The following is a 24,876-nucleotide window of genomic DNA, read 5'->3' on the forward strand; positions in this document are numbered from 1 at the left end:
TCATATATATGTTAATCATATTAGATAATTTCATAGCTTTTATTTAAGGAAATAATTGAAAATATTCTTTTGTACACTTCTAATCAATTTGATAGTTAGTTTTAATAAAAAATATTAAATATATTTATATTGACCAATTTATTTTTCTAAGTATTCTAAGAATTATCTTAGTGATGACACGTGGCTACGAAATCATGTTGTAATGCTCCATGGTTAATATATAGGGGATAAGAGAGTAAAATCTAATTCCAAACCGAGAAACTTTCTTTTATTAATACTATTGAAACAAAACCACAACTTTGGACTTAACTTTGATTTTCTGTGGAATATTTTAGAAAACTATATACTAACATATTTTTGCCTACCACATAAATATTTATAATTTTAGCAAGACTTAACATATTTTGCCACTAATCACTAAAATCAGGAATCGTCTTCTCTCTTGGACAAGTTAGGCAATTTCTTACGCGGGAAGATTACAGCTCATCAAATCAGTTATCCCAAGCATCACTAACTTATGGTGTGCTGCGTTCTGCCTCCCTCAACTCTGCATTGACGAGATTGAAAGTATGTGCTCGGCGTTCTTATGGAGTGGTTCCCCAAATAACACTTCTATGTCTAAGGTTGCTTGGACTGATGTCTGCTGTCCCTTTGATGAGGGAGGTGTAGGCTTGGGGGATGTTCATGAAGTAAGTACATTATTTACACTGAAACTCATATAGTGGCTGTCTGCTCAATCCTATTCGCTGTGGGGAACTTTGGTGAGACAATACCTGCTTCGGTGAGACTTTATGGGACGTGAAGGAGACGGGGTTATGATCTTGGGTCTGGTGGAAGATCTTGAGTTTTCGGTTTCTGGATAAGCAGTTCATGCGCATTGTCATCAGGAATGGTCAACCAGTGAGTTCCTGGTTGGATCTTTGGCATCCTGCAGGGAGATTAATTGATCTTATGAGAGAAATTGGAACTCAAAAGCTAGGCATTGCAATGAATGCAAGAATCTGTGATATTTGTTAATAATTGGAGGATTCGGGTCTGTCGTAGTCGACAGTTGCAGCGTCTGTTGCAGGAGATAAATCGCTTCCCATTATTGCTGACTGTTAATGTTCCTGATGGGATCTTGTAGAAGAATGGACCCGACGACTATGGAGGCAAGTTCATATCATCTGGAACATGGCAACAAATCATGCAGCTTAAGGATAAAGTGCTCGACAGGCCTGGAACGTCGCGGGAACGTCCTCCTCTATTTGCATGCTGCGATGATTGCCAGCATTTTTTTATGGAACGTCCTCTGCTGCTACAGTAACTCCCAATTTTCTGCTACAGAGTCGATCGATTTGTTTGCTACAGTGTCGATCGATGCTACAGTGCGGTTGCTACAGTACCATCGTTACTGTTCATCCGTTTTTTTTAAACCTGAAATCATTAGAAAACAAAAAATCAATAATAAATGAAAATAAAACTAAATTTAAAACAAACCTAACAATGGGTTGCCTCCCACTCATCACTTATTTTAAGTCATTAGCTTGACTTTGGAGATCTGATTTAGTCCGGAAGAGAATGAGAACATGCTCCAAAACAAGTCTCAATGTCTGGTCTTTGAAGCTTTATCATTCTTGTGTGAAAGCCTCCTCCATAGACTTCTCTCCTTTGTCTATCATCTCAGCAAGAAGGAGTGCTCGAAGCTTTGCAAATGGATGTGAGAAGCATCTGCTGCGCACTCTGGATTTCCTGACACAATCTGAGAAGTGAGGAGTCAATGATACCTGAAGACCATCCTTGATCATTTTTCTCTTCTTCCAATTCCACATATTCTTTCCCCCAGACTTGTCTGATCGCGTGGTGGTATCTACATCCCTAAGATTTCCACACACATAGAACTCCTTATGCTCTGATACGCGTCCAGTGTCGATCGACGATAAAGCGGTCGTGTCGATCGATGTTGAAGTGGTAGTGTCAATTGATGTTTGTTCGTTGGTGTCGATCGATGGTATCCGGTTGGTGTCGATCGATACTGGTTCTGCTGGACCCTTATAGACTTCATCTCAAAATCGCAACCCTCTCTGAGAAGCTTCTATGTGCTGATGATCATCCAATATCCCACTGTAGGAATCTAGATGCACACTTCTATCTGGTGGAATAGGAGATTCAGCTTCAAATAAAGCACATGGAACCACAATCTTCACAGGATCATGTATCCTCTTCACTCTTTTGTGAAACCCAACAACTTCTTCTGTCCAAATAGGTGGTCTTTGATGTTTGGGGACAGCAAGGTGTGAGGCCTTAGACATGTACATCCTCTCCTTAATCGGTTCCATCTCAATTATGCAACCTGGCGGAACGTCTAGCAGTGGGCATCGATCGATATTATGTGGGTGGTGACGATCGATAAGTGGTTGGCGGTGTCGATCGATGTCGGGTGGGTGTAGATCGATGATGTGGGGTGGTTGTCGATTGATCTCATCAGGTTGGTGTCGATTGATGCTAGCCTTTGAAGTTTCCAGATCCTTTTCTGAAGTGTGCTGATAGTCATCAAGCTTCTTCTCCAAGTTGTGATCCAGACTCTCAGGTTGTGCCTCATCCTCTAGCTTCAAGAAATCTTCCATAGTGCTCTCTCTGTCTAAATTTGGGACAATATCACAACTTGATGTGCTCTTCTGTGGTGACCCATCGATCGATGTTGAGGTCTTGTCATCGGTCAACGTTGTGGTCGTACTGTCGATCGACATTGAGGTCGTGATATCGATCGACGTTGAGGTCGTATCTTCAGTACACGCTTCCTCTACTCTGCTCAGCCCTCCAGACACATGTTGTTCATCCCTTTTTGCAATAAAATCGTTGAGCAGCTGTACTGGAATCATATACTCAGCATCTAACGATGCCAAGAATCTGTCCCATCTATCATTTTTCTCCTTTTCTCGAGTTGCTTCAGCATCATCAAGAAATTTGTAAGGGGAGACTCTTTCAATGTCATCCCAGTTGGTTAGAGATCCTGGTTGCAGTTGACTGAACCATCTGGATGCATCCCCAAAGATAGAATAAGGGAAGATCTTGCAGAGCATGTGGTATTCAGATACTTCATTATGCTCACTCCTTAACACGAGATCCTCCAGTTCTTCGATGTGTTTTCTGGGATCTTGGTGAGGAAGACTCTGGAAGGGGTCTTGACCTACCCAATCATACCACTCTCGGCTCAGGTGAAAGTCATTCATCTCAGCAACAACAATCACATCAGTGATCACAACACCCTGAGCATTAATCAACTGTCATGCGCTGTTGCGAGTGCGACCTTCTTCATCTCTTAACATCTCGTTCTCATCAACTTTAAGTATGAGCACTTCTATCATCTCTGTCTCCCCGCAAATGGTGTTGTTTTTCACCGGATGAACAGTGTTGGGGTAAACAGTGTTGGGGTAAAAAGTGTTCGGATGAACAATGTCACGATGAACAGTGTTCAGACGAACAGTGTCGATCGACACGGGATGACCAGTCGATCGACGGGGACTGAACAGTGTCGATCGACGTCGGATGAACAGTGTCGAGGTGAACAGTACCTCGATGAACAATACCAGGATGAACAGTACCTAGATGAACAGTACCGGGATGAACAGTGTTTTTCGATACATGTTGAATAGTATCAATCGACGTAGGTTGAACAGTGTCGATCGACATCGGGTGTATAGTATCGATCGACGAGGGATGAATAGTGTCGATCGACGCTTGGATTTCTACGCTGCCAATCGCTGCTTGGAGGGTGTCGACTGCCCTCTTAGACTTATGGATCACGCGTTCCAAATCCAGTGGCTCTACTAGTAAGAGCCCTATTCCCTTGCTGCTTCTGGTACTCATATGTATGTACCTGAAACAGAAAAAAAAATTTTATCAGTTTTTTCGAACAATAGTAAAACCTAGACTAAATCTAACTAAATAAGATCTAATGGCGATCAAAGCTCTCCGGCAACGGTACCAAATTTGATATCACTCATATTACCCTAAGGAGTGATTTATACTCTCTCAAATAAGAGGTCGAGTTGTAGTACTTAGGGATCGAATTCACAGGGAGCTAGGGAACCAATTAGATTTAATAGTTTATGATTAAGCTAGGCTAATAGGTTATAAAGCAGTAAATATAGATAGCAAAGCAGTAAACAGTAAACAAGTTGAACAAGACTATTGTTCAGCTTGGCAGGGAGTTGTTTGATGGAAGGATGGTTACTAGATTTAGGGTTTCATTCATGCTATTAGAACACTAAACTATATATGCTAAGGATTGATTCTAGAACTCGATATCTAATGCAAAACACAACCAGCTCTCACTGTGAGTCTAATCTATTGACTAAGTTTAGTGTTTTAGCTCTCGCATGTTAACACAGATCAAGCGTCGGTCGATGCTATGGATTGAGTGTCGATCGATGCTACGGATTGAGTGTCGATCGATGCTATGGTATAAGCGTCGATCGACACTGCCTTAGGCAAGCGTTATCAATCTTATTGATTATGTTCAACTAGATTCCTACACCAACTCTCGTATGCGTCTAGGTATCTAATCCAGCAGGATTCGGATTCCGCTAATTAATTGCACTCTCGTGCCTCTCAATTATCCTATGATTCTAGGTTCAAGCAATTAGTCACACTCTCGTGGTTTTCCAACTACTCTAGATCCTAGTATTACAAGCTATCCTGATGTAGAGATCTTTAGATATCCTAGCAATCATATAGTTCAGAAATTCATTCAAAACCCTAGAAATTTATAAACCTCGCAGGTGGATCTACTCATGCATGATGTTTGTCATAGAAATCATAGATGAATAACATAAAATATAAATAAAACCAAAACAATGGAGTTCCAAGAGGATTCTGAAGGAGTTCTTCTCTTCTCTCCTAACCTAGAACTATGAATAAAATAAAGTTTAGCCGTCAACAATGAGTTAGAAAAAACATAAATAGGGTTTCTGGTCGTCCAAGGGTGTCTTGGTAATTTGTGGTTACTTCTGGGCTTCAGTTGTTCATAATATATGCTCGGCCCGCATTATGGGATCAGTATCGATTGATTTGCCTTTATCATCTCGACAGCTTCCTCTCGCGAGGCAGACTGACCTCTCTTCAGTAAAACGGGCATAACTTCTACTACATGATTCTGATTGACCTCAACCCGGTGGAATTGGAAAGCTAACTGAAATCTATATCTTGTTTCAAAAGATGAGCTCAATATAACAGTCGGAAGGTCTCCATCCACAGCTAGACATCTGACACGTCTGTGTAGTTCTGCACCTCAAAAGACTCCAAAATCACCATATTTCTCCAGAATGTACCTGAACCTGTAAATACTCTAGATATACTCCATATAGTAGTAAATATATATTAAAACACTTATAGACCATGGATAAAAGTGGTTAAAATCCATGGTCTATCACCCAAGCCAAAAGAGGATTAGTTAGAGGCAGAACGCAATGCATCAAAGTTTAATGCAAAGGCGTTGTCAGTAATCTTTGGAACCGTTGAAGCAGAATAGTTCAAGTTGATACAAGGGAGTACTTAGGCTAAAGAGGTGTGGGAGATCCTGCTGAATTCATTTGAAGGAAATGAGTGTCAAGAGGACACGTCTGGGTCATCTTGGGTCGCAGTTTGAGAATCTTAGGTGGTCTGATAGTGATTATGTTGCAAGCTTCAGTGCCAAACTCAGTGCTATGGTGTATGAAGCATGTGTACTTGGGAAGAAGTAAAAGGAGACGAAGCTGGTAAAGAAGTTACTACGTTTTCTTCCAGCAAAGTTTGTAGTTCACAAGTTGGTCTGAATATGACCACAAACTCGGATGAGCGCAAGTTTGACAAACTTGTGGGTATGCTGAAAGCAGAAGAGATGGAGACAGACAATAACTTGCTAAATATTTCAAATTTATACAATAAACTTGCGGCTGGCTCCATCTACGAGTATGGTGACCTGTAGAAAGTCCGTTACGGAAAGCTAACCAGATGATAAAAGCATAGCGAGGTACACCTTGGGAGAACCATATGATCTTACTCCATTGCGGAGTTGTGAAGTCAAGTTTTCCTCCGCGGATTTTCGTAGATCCGCAAAGGAGGACTGCATGGGTTCTTTCCGTTGAGGTTTTGACCTTTTTCGTCAAGGTATCCACGAGTTTGTCTTGTTCTTCCGACCTATTTTCGTAGGCAGAAAACATCTTTTTGAACTCCTCGAACGTCACAGCGTTAGCTGTTGTGTTGGCTGCAGAAACGGCAGCTTCTGGAGTGTTTTCATTGTCGTTGCTTCCTCCGTTGAGAGGAGTGCAAGTTATTCGTGTCGTTAGTTGTCTTGTCTAGTTGAGCGTATTGTGGCTGAGAGAGTTAGACTGATCTATACCCCCCGTCCTTCTAGCGCCAAACTGTAGGAATCAAAATTCACACTATCGATTTCCGTTTAAATAAAGAAAGTTAGGAAAACCCTAATTTTCCAGAGGTTCTGGATATATGCTAAACCACACGCCAAGCAATCAGAACACGAAATAAAGACGAGAAAGAGAAGAAATCGAAAAGAGAGCAAAATAGATCTTATTCCGAATTCGCGTTTGAGCGTTACAACAAGGTAAGAGCCTGGGCTACAAGAGCTGTCAGCGAGTTTCCTAGTTCTAAAACCCTAAGACTGCAAGACCTAATTGAGTCGTAGCTTGAATAACAAAAACGAAATGTTGCCTAAAATTGCTCTAAGTGCTAAGTTTGCTCTGAAAAAGTTCTCCCCATGTGCCTCTCACCTAGGACTCCTTATATACTCCTCCAAGGTCGGTTTTCGCTTTTCCCTTCCTGCCCTTAAGCCGTCTTAAGTGAAAAATGGAGATATTTCATTTTTTCCGATCTTCATGTTTATCCGCAGAAACTTAACATTTTTTCTGCGGAAACTTATCTTTATATTTGTTTTTATAAAATAAAAACATAAACCGCCACAGTATCTACGAGCTCATTCTTAAAGAATCGTAAGTGGGCTTGTAATCGCGTTTTAGACCTCGTTGGGCCGTCTTTCGACATGAAACGTTTGTTACAATTTTCTTTTCGACAAAAACAAGTTCTCGCGTTTTTTATCGTAAAGTTTCAACAGTAACTTTGATCGGAATGATGTGAGAAATGATATGGCCGTGGTACATGGGAGATAGCATTGAGAACATACGAGAATGCACGGATTTGGGTCATACCCGTTAATCGATGTCCGAGACAGTTCGATCACTATGTAGCGACCTGGTCCCACCTGGATCGGTTGCTACGTAGCGACCGAACGAACGGTTTGGTCGGTCGCTACGTAGCGACCGGCTCGTTTGTGGACCGGTTACTACGTTGCAACCTTGTTTGGATCCTTTTATGACGTTTTATGAACGTGTTCTTGGACTATGGGTGTTTAGTTTCGATGAATCAACCGAGATTAGTGCAAGATTTCACCGCAAATTTCTTCGTAAAGATTTCTTTACGAGGATTACTTTTCATAAAAGCATTCATGCTGATTTTTACGGATATTTGGATGTTAACTTCGTCGTGTTCGTTTTTGACCCCAACAGTCAGCAAGTACGTCGGGACGTACGACAAGAGTACGGCAGAAAGTTCTACAGCGCGTAGTTGTGAGTAACAAGCCGAAGGGAGTACATTAGTGCAGAAACATGAAGGTCAGACAAGAGGTTATGAATAAGGGTTGTGCAGCTGGTACAAGGAAGGAGACTGATCGGTGCATCAGCAACTGTGTCAGGCAAAACAAGAAGTAACATCGGATGTGCTGTTGGTTCTATGGGAAGTCTGGACACAAGAAGGTGGAGTGTTTTGATCGTGAGAAGAGCAGATACATGGCCAAGAAGGTGAACAAGACGTTCATTAAACCCAAGAGGGTTGAAGAGGTGCTCTTAGCCAAGAGTGGCTTACTTGATGAGGTCAAGGAAGAGACGTTAGAAGAAGGGTGCAGTTCTGTTAAGTGTGATCTTGAGGATGATCAAGAAGCATCAAATCTGGATCAAGGACACGAGGTTATTTGTGGCACAAAGGAGAAAGAGATCAAAGTGCGTCAGGAAGTGATGCGAGATGATCTTGAGGAGGGTGATAGTGAAATCACTCCAAGACAATAGCAACGAGTACAGAGTGCACTTGGTGTTGATGGGGAAGGGCTCGAGGTCAAGAAGAAGACACATGACGAAAGCCAGGTCCTCAACAGAAGCTGGTCGAATGGTAGTTCGGAAGGTGCGTCAGATCGTGACGCAGTACTTGTTATTCTGCTGCAGCAGGGGCTGTGTCATGATTATACATGAATAAACATACGGGGGGGGGGGGGAGGTCTGTAAGGCTTGACAATTTAGGCATATGTGTTTTAGCTTAGTATGCAATCAAGCAAGGGGAGAATGGTGATGTTCTGGTACAGAGAATGCATATCTCATGGGGGAGAAAAGCATGTGTGGTGCACATCTCGTGGGGGAGAAAAGCATGTGTGGTGCACATCTCGTGGGGGAGAAAAGCACATTTGGTCTGGAAGTTTCCAGGTGGGGAACGTGGTTTCCACGAGGATGCTAAACCATAAGAATGTTGTGCTTGATCGATACACAAAGCTAGAAGGGGGAGATTGAAGATGTAAGATGTCTGCCCTGAAGTAGTCGCTAACGTAGTAGCTGAAGCAGACGTTGTGTTGGTGGTTAAGACCATGTGGAGTCAAGGTGTTGAGCTGGAGTCTTGAAGACTTGGAGAGCAAGAGAGTATCTTGGAGATAAAGAAAGAGGAATAAACTTGAAGAACAAGTTTATGACTTAAAGGAAGAAGAATAAGTGCATTCCAAGAAAAAGAAAGTTGCACTTAATGTTATGGAAGATGTCCATATCCATGTTGCCTTGGAGACTAGGGTTTCAGGAACATGGAGAATATATAAGATAGCTATGGGTCATCTGTAGAGAGACATAGACACAGATGTTGATCTTATAGAGAGAGAGAAGCTCTTGGAAGTGTTATGGGTCGTTCTGAAGCAGTGGCTGAAGTACTTGCTGGGAGAGAGACATAAGCGGGTAGCCTAGAAATCCTTCAGTGTCGTGTGTTAAGGTGTTAACACTAGACGAGTAAAGCTGAATAAACAAGGTCTTGCAATAGATTGTTTAAAGGAGATTCTAATAAAGCATAGTTGTTTGCTTGTATTGTTTTGTCTCTAGTGTTATCTTCAGCAGTACTATTGTGGTGTTATTCCTGCACTAACAGATATGTCCTTTGAGCGATACTCCCAAGATATTACATGTAGTGATATTAAATTATGTGAGTCCTTGTTGTTTTAAAAAACATATTTCATTAGGAATATTCATGTTTTGCTTGAGGACAACCAAAAGGGTAAGTCTGGGGGAGTGGATATACCATGGATTTTACCAGTTTTTAGCTATGGTATATAAGTGTTGTAGAACCTATTTATTATGTTTGGAGTCTTTTTAGAGTATTTACAGGTTCATGAATGTTTTGGAGCAATGTGGTGATTTTGGAGAATTTTGGAGATAAAGTTAGAAGAAATTCGTAGTTGTCTGTCAAACCAGTCCAGAGTCAACATTCAGAGTCAAACTACGATCGACAAAAACCTCGTGTCGTCAATCGATAGCAAAGCGCGCAAGGCCCGACTTGGTTCCCAGCCGCCGAAGTTCCACAACAATTACATAAATACCCCCGGCCAACTTTAACCTAATATTTATGTGCTATGCAAATTATTTTGGGCAACAAACGCTTTCGTACTTTCATATTTTCACAGAAAACATATTTAGGTTTTTAGTAGTTTGGAGAGAAGATCCAAGACTTCTTTAGAGCTTTGTATTGGAACTCAAGTATTACTACTCTATTCTACTATATGCTTTCTATTCAAATTTATATCATGTCTTGGTTTGATTACATCTGAGTCATTCACTTGTTAGATTTAGGGTTCATTATAGTATTGAAGGATTAGCCCAAACTATATAACTGCTAAGGTGATAGACATCCTTCAAGAAATTTATTATAATGCTTGTGTTTAAAGTAGCTAACTAGAATCCTGATTTTAGGTTTGTGGACAACTACGACGATAGGTTTTGCATCAGAATAGATTCACTTGAGCAATGATTACTAGAAACAAGTGACAGCTGATTTAGTTAAGACTAGTGAACCTATAGATCAACTCGCTAAAGCTTGCCTAAGGAAACATCGATCGACGCTAATCTCATAGCATCGATCGATGTTCGATACGTATCAACAAGCGGAACCTGAGATATTGTCCTTAGTCAATAGGATTGATTCACATGCGAAAGCTGGGAATACTTTCTCATTAGAATTCTAGTTCTAAGATTGACAACCTAAGCATTCTATATCATTATAATCCTGATTACCTAAAACTCTAGATCTAGCTGCTTTCTCATAACTGTTACAACCTCAACCAATCAATCAACTGAGCAACTATCTTGTTCGCCTCTGCTGTTTATTGACTTACTCTGTTTGCCTAGCCTAATCCAAAACTGATTAGGATATATTGTGTGCCCTAGATCCTTGTGGATTTGATTCCTAAATACTACGACTTAACCTCTTATTTGAGAGAGTAAAAGTCACTCTTTGGGGTAATTTGAGTTATATCAATGCTCATGTGGAAGAACATGATATGGTGTCTGTCCCACCTGTGTAAAGTATGCAGGCTTCAGCTCGAATCGTACCTATGGAAAGTAGGATGACAAATTGCAGATCTGTTGGCGTAGTATTAATCTGGGCAGTTGTAGTCAGCCAAAGATCTGGGTAGAGAGACCTGGACATTCTCCTCAGCTACAACCTGAGCATTGGCTGCAGAATTCTCAACATCAGCAGCTTGTTGATTATCTGCTTCAGGATCAGGGATTATAGCCCTGTGATCATCTAACCTCTGACATGCTGCATTATACAGATGACCATCCTGGTCATGCAGGTCCCCATTCTCATCCCATATCAGCACTAGAGTCGCAACCATGTCTGCTCGTGAGTTGATGTCGATCGATGTTCGGGTTGAAGTGTCGATCGTCGGTCGCTCACAGGTATCCGTCGAGGTAATTGAGTTGATGTCGATCGATACCGCCCGTCTCTCTTTTCAGATTGAACGATCCAAACGTGCAGGATCTGAGAATAAAAGTGATTTTTTCCTTGTAGCTTCAAGTATTATTGGGCATGTACCTGAAACTTTAAGAAAAAAAATTCGTAAGCAAAAATAAATGAGAAAAATAACCTAGACTAAATCAAATAAATTGAGTCTAATGGCGATCTAATGCTCCTCGGAAACAGCGCCAAATTATCCAATGAGAAAATTTACTCTCTCAAATAAGAGGTTCAGTTGTAGTACTTAGGGCTAAAATCCACAGGAAACGGGGGAACACAATAAAATCAATGCAATAACGATTAAGCTAGGCAAGTAACTATAAAAGCATAAATAAAGCAGAACAAAGTAGTTGGTTGTTTGGTTTGAAAATATGAGATCAAAAAGCTAGATCTAGGGTTCCAAGCAATCTGTATTATAGTATTATAAAAGATAAGGGTGTGTGAATGAAAGTCCTAGAACTCGATGTGTCGATTGATACTATCGAATGAGTGTTGATCGACACTGCCTTAGGAAAGAGTTGCAAATCTGATCGATTTGTTCACTAGTTTCAACAGATTAGCTGTCGCTTATTTCTAGCAATCCTAACTCAGAAAAATTAGTGCAGGAAGAGAACCTATTGTCATAGTTGTCTACAATCCCTAGTTCAAGGTTCTAGTTAGCTAATCTAGAACACTGGCAATAAGAACAATTCTTATGAAAGATGTTTTATGAATGCACCCTAGCAGTTCTATATGTTTGGATAATCCATCAAAACCCTATTACAAAGGTCATGATAATAAACTGAATAGAATGCATAAAAAGAATAAGGTAAGAAAAAATAGAGTTCCATTACAAAGGTCTGAAAGAGACTTGGATCTTCTCTCCAACCCTACTAAAAATCCTTAAAGTGTTTGACATGAATGATAGAAAGTAAAAGGGTAGTGTTCTGTCCAAACAATGGCAAACACTATAAATATTAGGTCACTCGGCCAGGGGTACTCATGTAATTATGTGGACCATCTAGGCTCAAGTCGGTCTCGAACAAGACGGTCAGCCCGTCTACGCGCGTCATTGTCAAGCGACGACAGGAATTGTGTTGATCGACAGTCTATCTGAATGTCGACTCTGGCTTGTTTCTGAACGTCTACGAGTTTATTCTATCTTTAACTACAAAATGCTCCATAATCTCCACATTGCTTCAAAACATACATGGACCTGAAAAGACTCAAAAAGACTCCAAAACACATAAAATAGATTCTAAACAATTACATACAATGCTTGAAAACTGGTAAAATTCATGGCATATCAAGCACCAAGATATATGCTCCATTATATTTTCATCAGTCGGGATATCTGATAAGTTCCATACCTCAAGAATAACTTGTCTAACACATATTTATCAAAAAAAATTCTAATATAAAAATAGTGTGATTGCAACTATATATATAACTATTAATATCATCTAAATTAATTTTTCCATAAATTATTCTTTAAATTCATGGAAGAAACAAATTTTTGATCATTTCCTTAACTTATGCCTTTTCTAATGATTAATTTCAATTCTCAAACTAAATTTAGAATATTTCAAAACTAATTGAATGTAATTTGATCCATTAATAATTCTTATATGTGGGTTAAGTCATATAATTTATATATTTTTCTTTGATGTTTCTAACTATAGCTTAACTAAAATATGTAACAATATTAGAATCATTTTTGTAACTGCAGTATTACAATCATTCCCTCGATATATTGTTAAATCTTATAAAATAAATTTAGAAACATCAGAAACTTGCGATCAGTTTCATTTTGTTTTAAAATTCTCCTAATTATTCGTGAAATTTGATAATTATAGAACAATTTTCTCAGTCAAATCATCTTATATTGGATTTAGAAACGTGAATTTTGGTTAACATCTATAAATAGAATATTGGATTTTTATTTTCATTCATAACATTGAATCATTCTATAATTTTCTCTACACCTCTCCATATTTCTATGTTCTTTACAAGAATGCCTAAAAATGGTTCTCGTTCTGTTGGGTATTCTAAAGAAGAAGATAAACTTTTATGTCAAGTTTATATGAAAGTTTATCAAAATCCGATTAAAGGTTTTTATCAAACAGCCGATCATTTCTGGGATCATGTGGAAGAAGCTTTCAAGAATGGGAAACCCAAAGCTTCGAGTGAACGTTCAAAAAAGTCTCTCCAATGTCGATTTCAAACAATCGAGAGAGCAACAAAGAAACTACATGCATGCATCAAACAATGTGAAAACAAACATTCAAATGGTGTTTCAAATATTAATATTGTAAGTATTAAATTATAAACTTTAACTTCTTTGTTGTTATTTGATTATTTACTGGTTTTGTTTTAAAATTGTATATAGTTCAATCAAGCTAAAGAAATGCTAATGGAAGATCCAAAATACAAATCTGGTTGGAAATTTGATCATGTGTGGAACATTATTAAGACTTTTGAAAAGTTTGAACATGGTGTTACTTATTCTAGAAAGCTATCAGATTCTTGCGTTTTCGAGTCTACATATTCAGATTCAGAAAATCCAACAACAAATTCTGAGATACAAGCATCTCCAAGTGTATCTTCATTTTCTTTTAACTTAGGTGACAAAGATGATCTTATTGGTGGATCCTTATCTCAACAACCAATTGGTGGATCTCAACAACCTATTGGAGTAAAAAAATCTTCACTGAAAAGAAGAAGCGATGATCGAACATCGGCTATAATCAAGATTTTAAAAGAAGGAAACAGACAACTTCTTGAACATTTGAAGAAGACAAGTGCAGACATACAACATTGCATGGAGATTCAAAGTAAGAATTATGCATTAAAAAAATTCAAGGAAGAAAATATTTTTTTACTTCAAGACTTGAATTCCATACAAGATGCAAACATCCGTGCTTACGTTCAAAGTGAACAAAAAAGAATATTAAGAAAAAGGATTGATCAAAAAGAACCTTCTACATCAACTTCTATAGAGCAATAAATGCATTTGGAAGCTATCCACAAAGGAATTAGGTTACGAGTTTATGTTGTCTTAAGTTTTATTTTTGAAACAACAAATCTTTTATTTTATATTCATTGTTGGTTATTGATTATGTGGTTTTAATATATTGTTTCTTATTTTAATATATTATTTCTGATCTTTATATTGTCTAATTTAATGTATGCTATTTTCCATCTTAAAATAAACTCATCAAACAGTGATTTCGAATTTTTTTTACATTTTATTTTAGAGTATAATCTTTTTTTGATTAGATTCAAATTTATTCATCCTTTATGGGAACTAACATTTACAAAATAATATGAATCTACTTTTAACTACTATGCTATGCTGAACTATGTGTAATCTAAGAGTAGCAGAGAAAAACAAGTAGAATCATGACTACATAGTGTGGATAAACCACCGGCGCATAAGTCTAGCTTGTGTCCTGCTTTGTACTTAAGAGATGAGATGCGATTCCGAATCCCCTTGTCAATTGCCTTGCCCATAGCTTTTGCAGTCATCCAACTAGTATGGTGTCTCCTTGCATTTCGTTCTCTCCAAATATGATATATAGTCGTTTGAAAGAGCATTTTGATAAGAATAGTATCCAGTGTCCCATGTCAAAGCTCCTCCATGTAGTCAAGCTTGGGCTGCCAATCAGAATCAGTATGAGAGCCAATAATGCGATTTGCCAACCCATGTCAAACCGTAAAGGAGTATGGACACGCGAAGAACAAATGATCCCTTGTCTCATCGACTTCTCCACACAACATAGAGCCTTGGATCATCCCCCATGAGCGCATCCTATCATCAGATGATATTCTATTCTTGACTGCAAGCCAACTGCTGAGCGAGAACTGAGGTACCCCTTGTGTGAACCAAACAACTTTACTCCATCTCACTGGTTCCTTTCTCAAACAAATTTGTTCCCATGTCTTCGCAGATGAGAAGTTATCTTGATAGTTGATATCACTCAAATTACCCTAAAGAGTGTTACTCTCATCAAAAGAGGTCGAGTTATAGTACTTAGGGATCGAATCCACAAGGAGCTAGGGAACCGATTAGATCTAATAGTTATATGATTAAGCTAGGCTAATAGGTTTTAAAGCAGTAAATAAAGCAAGTAATAAATAAAGCAATAAACAAGATGAACAAGGTACTTGTTCAGCTTGGCAAGGAGTAGTTTAATGGAAGGATGGTTGCTAGATCTAGGGTTTTTATTCATGTGTTGGAGATTATAATTCCTATAGGTACCTATTTGTTGCATGCATGATATGTTAGAGCTCAACCGCTTAACTCAGTGATCAGCTATCGCATGTTTCACTGGTTAACTCGCTAGATCTCGTGTCTCAACGGTTAGTATGTTGACAACGAAAGAGTGTCGATCGATGGTCCTATTGGGACATCGACCAATATACCTTTACCTACGTCGACCGATAGTCAGTTGAGGACATCGATCGACGGGTTCTAGCCAGGCCTATGCGCGAGTATGATATGCCCTATTAAGATACTAAATTGGCGGTTAGCCCTCTCTAGCAGTCCTAATATGATAGATAGATGTCAGGATGGGATAACAAGGGTGCTTGAGTATGCAATCCTATGATCAAGTTCTAGTTAATTACTTTAAAACAAGCAATGAATACAAATCTATCATGAATATCACAACAAGGCAGATCTATAGTTTGGGGCTAATCCCACAAACCTATCTGAACCCTAAACCTAACAGGTGGATCTATTCAGACATGAAGTTTGTCACAGAAATCATAGATGAATAGATGTAAAACTGAAATAGAAATTATTAAGAAAACCAATGGAGTTCCAGGAGGACTCTGATAGGAGTGAGTTCCAGGAGGACTCTGATAGGAGTTCCTCCCTTCTCTCCTCTAAGAGAAACAATGAAAAAAAGAAAGTGTGTAGAAAGCGTTCAGAAAGCGTAGCCGTCAACAATGGCTTAGAAATGACATAAATAGGGTTTCTGGTCGTCCAAGGGGATTCTGCTAATTTGTAGCTTCTGGGCTTCATGCAGTCATAAAATATACAAGGCCCACGATCTGGGATCTCCATCGATCGACGTGCAGGGTGCTGCATCGATCGACGTGGCTTTCTCTTCTCAGCAGCTTCCTCTCGCGAGGCAGACTGACCACTCTTCAGTAAAACGGGCATAACTTCTGCTACAAGATGCTGAATGACCTGAGACCGGTGGCATTGGAAAGCTAACTCACGGCTATATCTTGTGTCAACATATGGGCTCAATCTAACGGTCGGAAGGTCTCCATTCATAGCTAAACATCTGACGCGTCTGTGCAACTCTGCACCTCCAAAGGCTCCAAAAGACTCCAAAATCACCATATTTCTCCTAAACGTCCCTGAACCTGTAAATACTCTAAATAGACTCCAAAACATAATAATTTTATCTTAAAACACTTTAAAACACTTATAGACCATGATTAAAAATGGGTAAAATATATGGTCTATCAATAGTCGTCATCTCCAACCTTCCATAGGATTACATCTCTCCCATGCTGAGCTCCAGGCTCTGGTTCAGCAGTAATGCCAGCATGAAGCTCGTGATAGTGGCGACTCCGATGTCATCAAATTGCCCATTCGTTATGTTTAACCACATCACTAACAGTGGTACGTCGTGGCAATCCAATGTAGGTAGTACCAGCTGCACATGTAACATCGATCAAACGCCCCTTATCCAGCCAATTATCAAACCAGAAGAAGGTTGATTTCCCATCCTTGACCTCGAACCTGAGAAAATCATAGGCAATATCTCAAAGTTTGATGAGTTTCCTCCACATCCAAGTTCCTTTTTGTGTGTATCTCACATCCCAGAAGGAGCTACCCTTGACCAAATAGACTTTTATCCAACAGACCCACAATGACGTATGTTGTGTAAAGAGGCGCCAAATAAGCTTTAAGGCAAATACCTTAGATGAATCCCTCAGTCTTCTTACACCCAAACCTCCCTCAGCCTTAGGGTAACAGAGATCTACTCAGCTTACCTTAGCCTTATGCGTTTGGTTGGGAGATCCAGACCAAAGAAAGGCACAACGCATACTTTCAACAGCATCGAGACATTTTGCAGGTAGAATGAATTTTGAGCTGCAAAAGTTGACAATATGATATCACTCAAATTACCCTAAAGAGTGAATTTACTCTCTCAAATAAGAGGTTCAATTGCAGTACTTAGGGATCGAATCCACAAGGAGCTAGGGAACCTAATAAATCTAATGGGATTTGTTAAGTAGGATGGTTTAATGATTAAAATGTAAAATTACAGTTTTGTTGAACAAGTATTTGCTCGATTGATTTGGTTGAGGTTTTGGTGCTTAAAAGAAAATAGCTAGACTTAGGGTTTTTATTCAGGAAACTTGGAATTATAATCCCATAGATGTCTAATGAGTTGCACGCATGATAATGTAGAGCTCAACTACTAAATAACAAGTCAATCAGCTCTCGCGTTTCTGGACTTGTCTATTAACTAGATCTAATGACCCAAACAAGCGTGTTCGAACGATAGCAAGTGTCGATCGAGGGATATCGATCGATACACCTTTCACTCTGTACATCGATTATCCAATATGGATATTGATCGACGCGCTTCTAGTTAAGCTTTATGCGCAGGTTGAATGATGCTCACTAAGCTCACTAGATCAGCTCTCGTCTTACTCTTATCAAGAATCTTAGCTCAATTAGAATGGTTTCAGGATGAGAATGAAGCTATCGCTTTTATCTAACAATCCTAGGGCAAGTTCTAGGTAGCTAATCTAGAATAAGACATTAATGACAATCCTAATGATTATTATCACAACTCAGCAATCTATAGTTGGGACTAATCCCTCATAACCTATTTAAATCCTAAAATCTAACAATGGAACTACTCAAACATGGCCAAACAATTCATAACAGCAATTAGGTAAGAAAACTTTATTAGAATAGTAAATAGATATTAATGGAGTTCCAATCACAAATATAACTTTGGATCTTCTCTCCAATCTATCAAAATCCTGAAAACCTTTTGCTGATAATAGTAAAACTAGAAACACAAGAAAAGCACAGTTTTCCTCTAACATGGTAGCAAAGCTTATATAATTAGGTTAAAACTCGTCAGGGGTAATCTTGTAAATTGGTGAAGACTTGGGCTTCAAGTCGGCTGTGGCCAAACAGGCTTTCTGCGCGCTTCGCTGTCGATCGATGTTCTAATGTGAACATCGATCGATATTTGTTCCTCAATATCGACTGATGGTCGAGCTCAATGGTCATCTCGGGTGCTTACTCCAAATATCTCTAAAATGCTCCAAAATCATCACTTATCTCCAAATTACTCCTGATCTTATAAATATAATAAATAGACTCTATAATCTAATAATTAGTTGTAAAAACACCTATAAACCATGGGTGAATGTGGGTCAAATCTATGGTCTATCAACTCTCCCAGACTTACCTTTTTTCTTGTCCTCAAGCAAAACAAACAGGCAGTCTCTCTGAAAGAAGTTTGAAAACAGGAGGGACTCGCAAATTTAAACTTAGAATCATCACCTCTACAATATTAGAATCCACATCTAAGAAGTCCTAATCACAAAAGCACATTATACCATATCCTAGCTTAGCAACCAAATTCACCTAGCTAACAACTTTGATAATTTTTTCTGACATTCCCCTCTGCCAACCTCATTTCTAAGCATAAATAAAAGTGCAGGCTTTACCTTGGGAGTATCGATCACATGATGCAAGGATTTTCAAACAAGTATCTGGACCTGCAGGTAAACGTTAGTTCCTATCCTCTCTCTCTCTACTAATTTTCTCTCTTAGTCAAAGTCTGCTTATATTTGCAAGATCATTGACCAAGATTGGACTGGCTTCCATGAATCAAACTTTAATGATGGTTGCCACCAAGTCATGTTCACTTCTTTTTGACCTATATCCTAGGATATTTGTGAAGCAAGCCTTAATGGTTGTAGCCGCCAAACTGTGGGAACCGAAATTCACACTGTCGATTTCCGTTTAAATAAGGAAACTAGGAAAACCCTAATTTCCCAGAGGACCCGGATATCTGCTAATTACCACACGTCAAGCAATCAGAACACGAGAATAACAACGATAAAGTATAAGAAATCGAAAAACAGAGCAAAGAAGATCTTATTCCGAATTTGCGTATGAGCGTTTACAACAAGGTATAAGCCTGGGCTCGAGAGCTGTCGGCGAGATTCCTAGTTCTAGTAACCCTAAGACGGCTAAACCTAATTGAGTCGCAGCTCGAAATAACAAAAACGGAAAATTGCCTAATTTGCTTTAAGTGCTAAGTTTGCTCTGAAAAAGTTCTCCCTCTTGCTCCTCGCCTAGGACTCCTTATATACTAGCTCCAAGGTCGGTTTACGCTTTTACTCTTCTGCCCTTAAGCCGTCATAGCATAAAAATGGAGATATTCCATTTTTCCCGATCTTCACAATTATCTTCAAAACTTCCGTATTTATCCGCGGAAACTTGACATTTATCCTTCCTTGTGGGCCAAGTGTAAACTATGCTGTGGTTTACGGGCTTTTGGTTAGGAAAAATCGTAGGATGGGCCTCGAGTCGTGTTTTAGGTCCCTTTGGGCCGTCCTCCGACTCGACACGTTTACTACGAGTTTTCCGCGGTTTCTAATCCGCGAAGTTTGATCGATGAATTAGAATAGCAGGAAACATGGACTGAGCTTGCTACGGTCTTCGGGAGATAGCATTCGAAGGTTTGACAAGAATGCAAGAACTGGTGTCATATCGATGTTCGGAAAGATTCAATCGCTACACAGCGACCGAACTTTGGCTCGAGCCCGGCCGCTTCGTAGCGACCGAGCGGGACGAGCGCTCGATCGCTACGTAGCGACCGAGCTTTGGCTCGAGCTCGGTCGCTACATAGCGACCGAGCTTTGGCTCGAGCTCGGTCGCTACATAGCGACCGAGCTTTGGCTCGAGCTCGGTCGCTACGTAGCGACCGAGCGGGACGATCGCTCGGTCGCTACGTAGCGATCGAGCTTGGCCGAGCTCGGTCGCTACGTAGCGACCGAGCGGGACGATCGCTCGGTCGCTACGTAGCGACCGAGTTTGGCTCGAGCTCGGTCGCTACGTAGCGACCGAGCTTTGGCTCGAGCTCGGTCGCTACGTAGCGACCGAGCGGGACGATCGCTCGGTCGCTACGTAGCGACCGAGCTCGGACAAGCTCAGTCGCTACGTAGCGACCGAGCGGGACGATCGCTCGGTCGCTACGTAGCGACCGAGCTTTGGCTCGAGCTCGGTCGCTACGTAGCGACCGAGCGGGATGAGCGCTCGGTCGCTACGAAGCGACCGAGCTTGGGGTCGAGCTCGGTCGCTACGTAGCGACCGAGCGAGACGGACGCTCGGTCGCCACGTAGCGACCGAGTTTGGCTCGGGTTTGGTTGCTGCATAGCGACCGGACAGTGTGTATGCATGGTGACCGAGCTTGATTTGTTTGGTTTGAATCTCAAAGGATACTTCTTCGTAAAAACTTCGTATTGGTTATTTTTACGGAAATTACATCTCTCCTTTTACTATCTCTTTCGGAAATACGATCTCCGAGGATTTTCGGATGGTAATTCCGTCGTAACCGTTTTTGACCCCAACACAAGTCATGTTCTAATCCTTTACCTATAGAATTCTTATGAAGCACTCCTTAATGGTTGTAGCCAACAACATAAAAAATTAATAAAAACCAAATAAATATTACCTAATAGTGGGTTGCCTCCCACTCAACGCTTTATTATAGTCATTTAGCTTCATTTTGGAGGTGATTTGGGCTAGTGATGTTGAAAGCTGGAACTTGTTGGGAAACAAGTCTCCATCTCTTCTTTGCGCTTGTTGAGCGATATACCAGTGAAGTCTCGCATTGCTTCATCTCCTCTGCGCCATTTGTCCTTCATTATTGTAGTTGCATCTTCTATCTTCTGCAATCTATCTCCGAGACTCTCAAGAGTGAACTGATGTCTCATAAGTCTGGTGTATGTGTCAGCTGAGATCTCCTCTCCACGGCTGTGTGTATCAGACATATCTGATGTCACCTTTTGTACTAGCCTCCCTCGGTTTGAAGTTTCGTCGACCGATGTTTGTCTGTGAATGTCGGTGAATTTATTGTTGCGTCTGTCGATCGATGATAATGCTTCTGGTAGACGGGCAATGTAACTCTGAATCTCCACGAATTCTACTTGAATAGCTTATATCTTGGAAGTCAAGGCACTAATGGTGAGGTCCATTGGGAAATAGATGTCATCACATCTCCTATCAAGCCCCTCTTCTGTAGTTTTCAGAGGTCTGTAGATCCCTTATACCAACTGATCTATATCTTCCCTGGTGTGAAAATCGGGTTGAGACTTCATCGTATGTGAGTGTGGTGGATAGTCGTTGCCGATGCTGGTAAGCGGTCGTTGATCGATGCTTGTCCACGCCTGTCAATCGATGTAGGGTGAGAAATATCGGTCGCACGCTGAATTTTGGCTATGTTTTGCCTTATCTCTTCCATGCAAGTAGTTAGCCAACTGATACTATCATTCAATGGATAGTATACTCCATCAAGCTTCATCTGGAAGTCTTCTTTGTTCTTCTCTTGTTCTCCGCAGACTCCATAGAACATCTCATTGATCTTGTCCTTGGTGTAGATCTTTGGTACTAGTTTGGTTTGAGTGAATGAGCTAGCATGTTTTGGAAGACAGATGTAGTTTGGATCATCTCTCGAAGCTCTTTCTAGAAATCTTCTGATATCTGTGGGAACCAAAATTTGCACTGTCAATTTCCGTTTAAATAAGGAAACTAGGAAAACCCTAATTTCCCAGAGGACCCGGATATCTGCTAATTACCACACGTCAAGCAATCAGAACACGAGAATAACAACGATAAAGTATAAGAAATTGAAAAAGAGAGCAAAGAAGATCTTATTCCGAATTTGCGTATGAGCGTTTACAACAAGGTATAAGCCTGGGCTCGAGAGCTGTCGGCGAGATTCCTAGTTCTAGCAACCCTAAGACGGCTAAACCTAATTGAGTCGCAGCTCGAAATAACAAAAACGGAAAAATGCCTAAATCGCCCTACGTGCTAAGTTTGCTCTGAAAAAGTTCTCTCCCATGCTCCTCGCCTAGGACTCCTTATAAACTAACTCCAAGGTCGGTTTACGCTTTTACTCTTCTGCCCTTATGCCGTCATAGCATAAAAATTGAGATATTCTATTTTTCCCGATCTTCACAATTATCTTCAAATCTTCCGTATTTATCCGCGGAAACTTGACATTTATCCCTCCTTGTGGACCAAGCGTAAACCGTGTTGTGGTTTACGGACTTTTGGTTAAGAAATCGTAGGATGGGCCTCGAGTCGTGTTTTAGGCCCCTTTGGGCAGTCTTCCGACTTGACACATTTACTACGATTTCTTTTGATAAAGAACGAACTTTCCGCGGTTTCTAATCCGCGAAGTTTGATCGATGAGTTAGAATAGCGGAAAACATGGACTGAGCTTGCTACGGTCTTCGGGAGATAGCATTTGAAGGCTTGACGAGAATGCATGGATTTGTGTCGTATCGATGTTCTCGGAAGAGCTCGGTCGCTACGTAGCGACCGAACTTTGGCTCGAGCCCGGTCGCTGCGTAGCGACCGAACGGGATGAGCGCTCGGTCACTACGTAGCGACCGAGCTTTGGCTTGAGCTTGGTCACTACGTAGCGACCGAGCTTTGGCTTGACCTCGGTCGCTACGTAACGACCGAGCGGGACGATTGCTCGGTCTCTACGTAGCGACCGAGCTTCGGCTCGAGCTCGGTCGCTACGTAGCGACCGAGCGGGACGAGCGCTCGGTCGCTACGTAGTGACCGACGGGACGAGCGCTCGGTCGCTACGTAGCGACCGAGCTTGGCTGAGCTCGGTCGCTACATAGCGACCGAGCGGGAAGAGCGCTCGGTCGCTACGTAGCGACCCCAAGCTCGGTCGCTACGTAGCGACCGAGCGAGACAGATACTCGGTCGCTACGTAGCGACCGAGCGGGACGGATGTTCGGTCGCTGTGTAACGACCTATTTCGAGGTTTCGTCGGACGTCTCGATTCTTTCTTCCGTAAAGCTTTTTCGTAAAAAAGAATCTATTTCGAAAAGTACTCATCGGAGAAATTCTTATTTTCTTCCTCGGACATTTTGAATGTTAAATTTGTCGCAACCGTTTTTGACCCCAACAGTTAGCCCCCCAGCCCGTTAGAGTCGTGACTCTAGCGGGTGGATAGATGATTTTGACAAGGTTAAGCGTATTGGACGAAATTCACATTTTAAACTCCGCGGACAAAAGTTATCGAGACAGTATTCCGAACTCATACTTCTATAAATAGTGAGCTCTTGTCATTCATTTTCTTCACACCTTCCCTTCTTCATTCCTTCAAAAACCTCTCTAGTTCCAAAACCTTTCCTTTCAACATGTCTTCCTCCCAAGGTGATAAGAGAGATTCCGACGTCGAGATGGGTGAGGCTACTTCTCCGGCTCCGGTTCTAACTTCTCCGGCTGAAGCGCCGTCTTGTGTTGCCGGTCATCTTTCCTTCCGAGAGAAACTAGTTCGTCGCCAAGCCGAGAAGGAACTGGCTCAAGCTGGCTCCGAGTTCCTGTCTTCTTCAGCGCAGGTCGTTGCCCCGGGTCATGGGACCGAGGTCATGGCTCCTCTTCCGCAAGCCCTACCTGCGGGATCTTCTACGACTCCGATCCTTATCGAGGACAAGGAGAAGGCCGCTGACTCTATGCCTCCTCCTCCAGCCAGGAAAGAAATCGTTCTGGCGTTGCGCGCTCCTAGCGCTGTCCCGGTTGCTCAGCCTAAGAGTCGGAAGAGGAAACTTGCCAAGAGTGGTGACGGGGAGACTTCGCAGCGAGGTGAATCGAGCTTAGCATCGGGACTTCGCGGAAAGGTTTGTCTCTTGCTTGAATTCTCGATCGTCTTTATGTGCACTCTTTCTCGAACTTAGTCTTAAGAATTTTCACTGTTTGCAGTTCATATCGTTGATCGATGGGATGATCAGCGAGTGTGGTTCTGAGACCAGTCGCCTTTCCGGGGAGTTGGTGGAGCTTCAGGGCAGATGGTCTGAAACCGAGACCATGCTGACGGCTGTCAAGGACTCTCACTCTGCGAAAGTATCGAAGCTCGAGGTCGCGATAGGAGAGCTCGAGAGGGACCTTGGGAAGACGGCGAGTTCCTTGCTTAAGGAAAAGAAGGCCAGGAAGGCCAAATCCTCGGAGGTGCGTTGGCTTCAGCGTCAAATCTAAGGTGATGCGGGACTAGGGAGCCGCGGGATCCAAGAGGCTGCGGATGCCCTTCGCTCAGAGTTTCAGGCTCGCTTGGCGAAGATTTCTGCTTCCTCGAGTGCATCCGGAGCAGGGACCTAGCTTTGGCGACGATTGAGGGCGGGATGGCCGTGGTTCGGTTGTTCCAAAGTGAGACTCCCCCGACCTTGGAGGCCGAAGAGGCCCGACTGTCCGGCTGCAAGGGAGATGTGGCGGCCGGGGATGGAGATTTCGGTCTCATCCTGGCTGACCTGAAATCCGCGTGCTTCCTTCCGACGTGTTCAGAAGACCCAGAGGGGAAAGACCCGATGGTCGGAGAAAACGGAGGTGACGCGGCTCCAGGCTCGGACGAGGCAGCGGTTGAAGAGGGGGCGTGAGTTCTGAGGATGACTTGGGTTAGATCTCTTGCGAGAGATTTTTTTTTATATGTTTTTATGTTTCGGCCTTGAATGGCCTTGTTTTGTATTTCGGGACTGGCCGTGTGTGGCTTTGAATCCCTGCCGCTCCGCGGGTTTCTTTTTAAGATAATC

At 41.5% G+C, this 24,876-nt stretch overlaps 1 protein-coding gene across 1 annotated transcript; it reads left to right on the top strand.

Annotated features, from left to right (window-relative positions):
* The first annotated feature begins 12,516 nt into the window (after nt 1–12,516).
* LOC106350247 lies at nt 12,517–14,273 on the top strand. The gene is made up of 2 exons (XM_013790154.3): nt 12,517–13,360; nt 13,439–14,273. The coding sequence occupies exons 1-2, from the start codon at nt 13,049–13,051 to the stop codon at nt 14,054–14,056; spliced, it is 930 nt and encodes a 309-aa protein (XP_013645608.2). The 5' UTR covers nt 12,517–13,048; the 3' UTR covers nt 14,057–14,273.
* Nucleotides 14,274–24,876: the final 10,603 nt, after the last annotated feature.

The sequence above is a fragment of the Brassica napus genome, chromosome A6 (assembly GCF_020379485.1).
Source record: "Brassica napus cultivar Da-Ae chromosome A6, Da-Ae, whole genome shotgun sequence".
NCBI lineage: Eukaryota > Viridiplantae > Streptophyta > Magnoliopsida > Brassicales > Brassicaceae > Brassica > Brassica napus.

Bases quoted from the DNA above. Each gene is read 5' to 3' on its own strand.
- LOC106350247 (XM_013790154.3), top strand. From the start codon at position 13,049: ATGTTCTTTACAAGAATGCCTAAAAATGGTTCTCGTTCTGTTGGGTAT. The intron at 13,361-13,438 runs GTAAGTATTAAA...AATTGTATATAG, and splicing joins GTGTTTCAAATATTAATATT to TTCAATCAAGCTAAAGAAAT.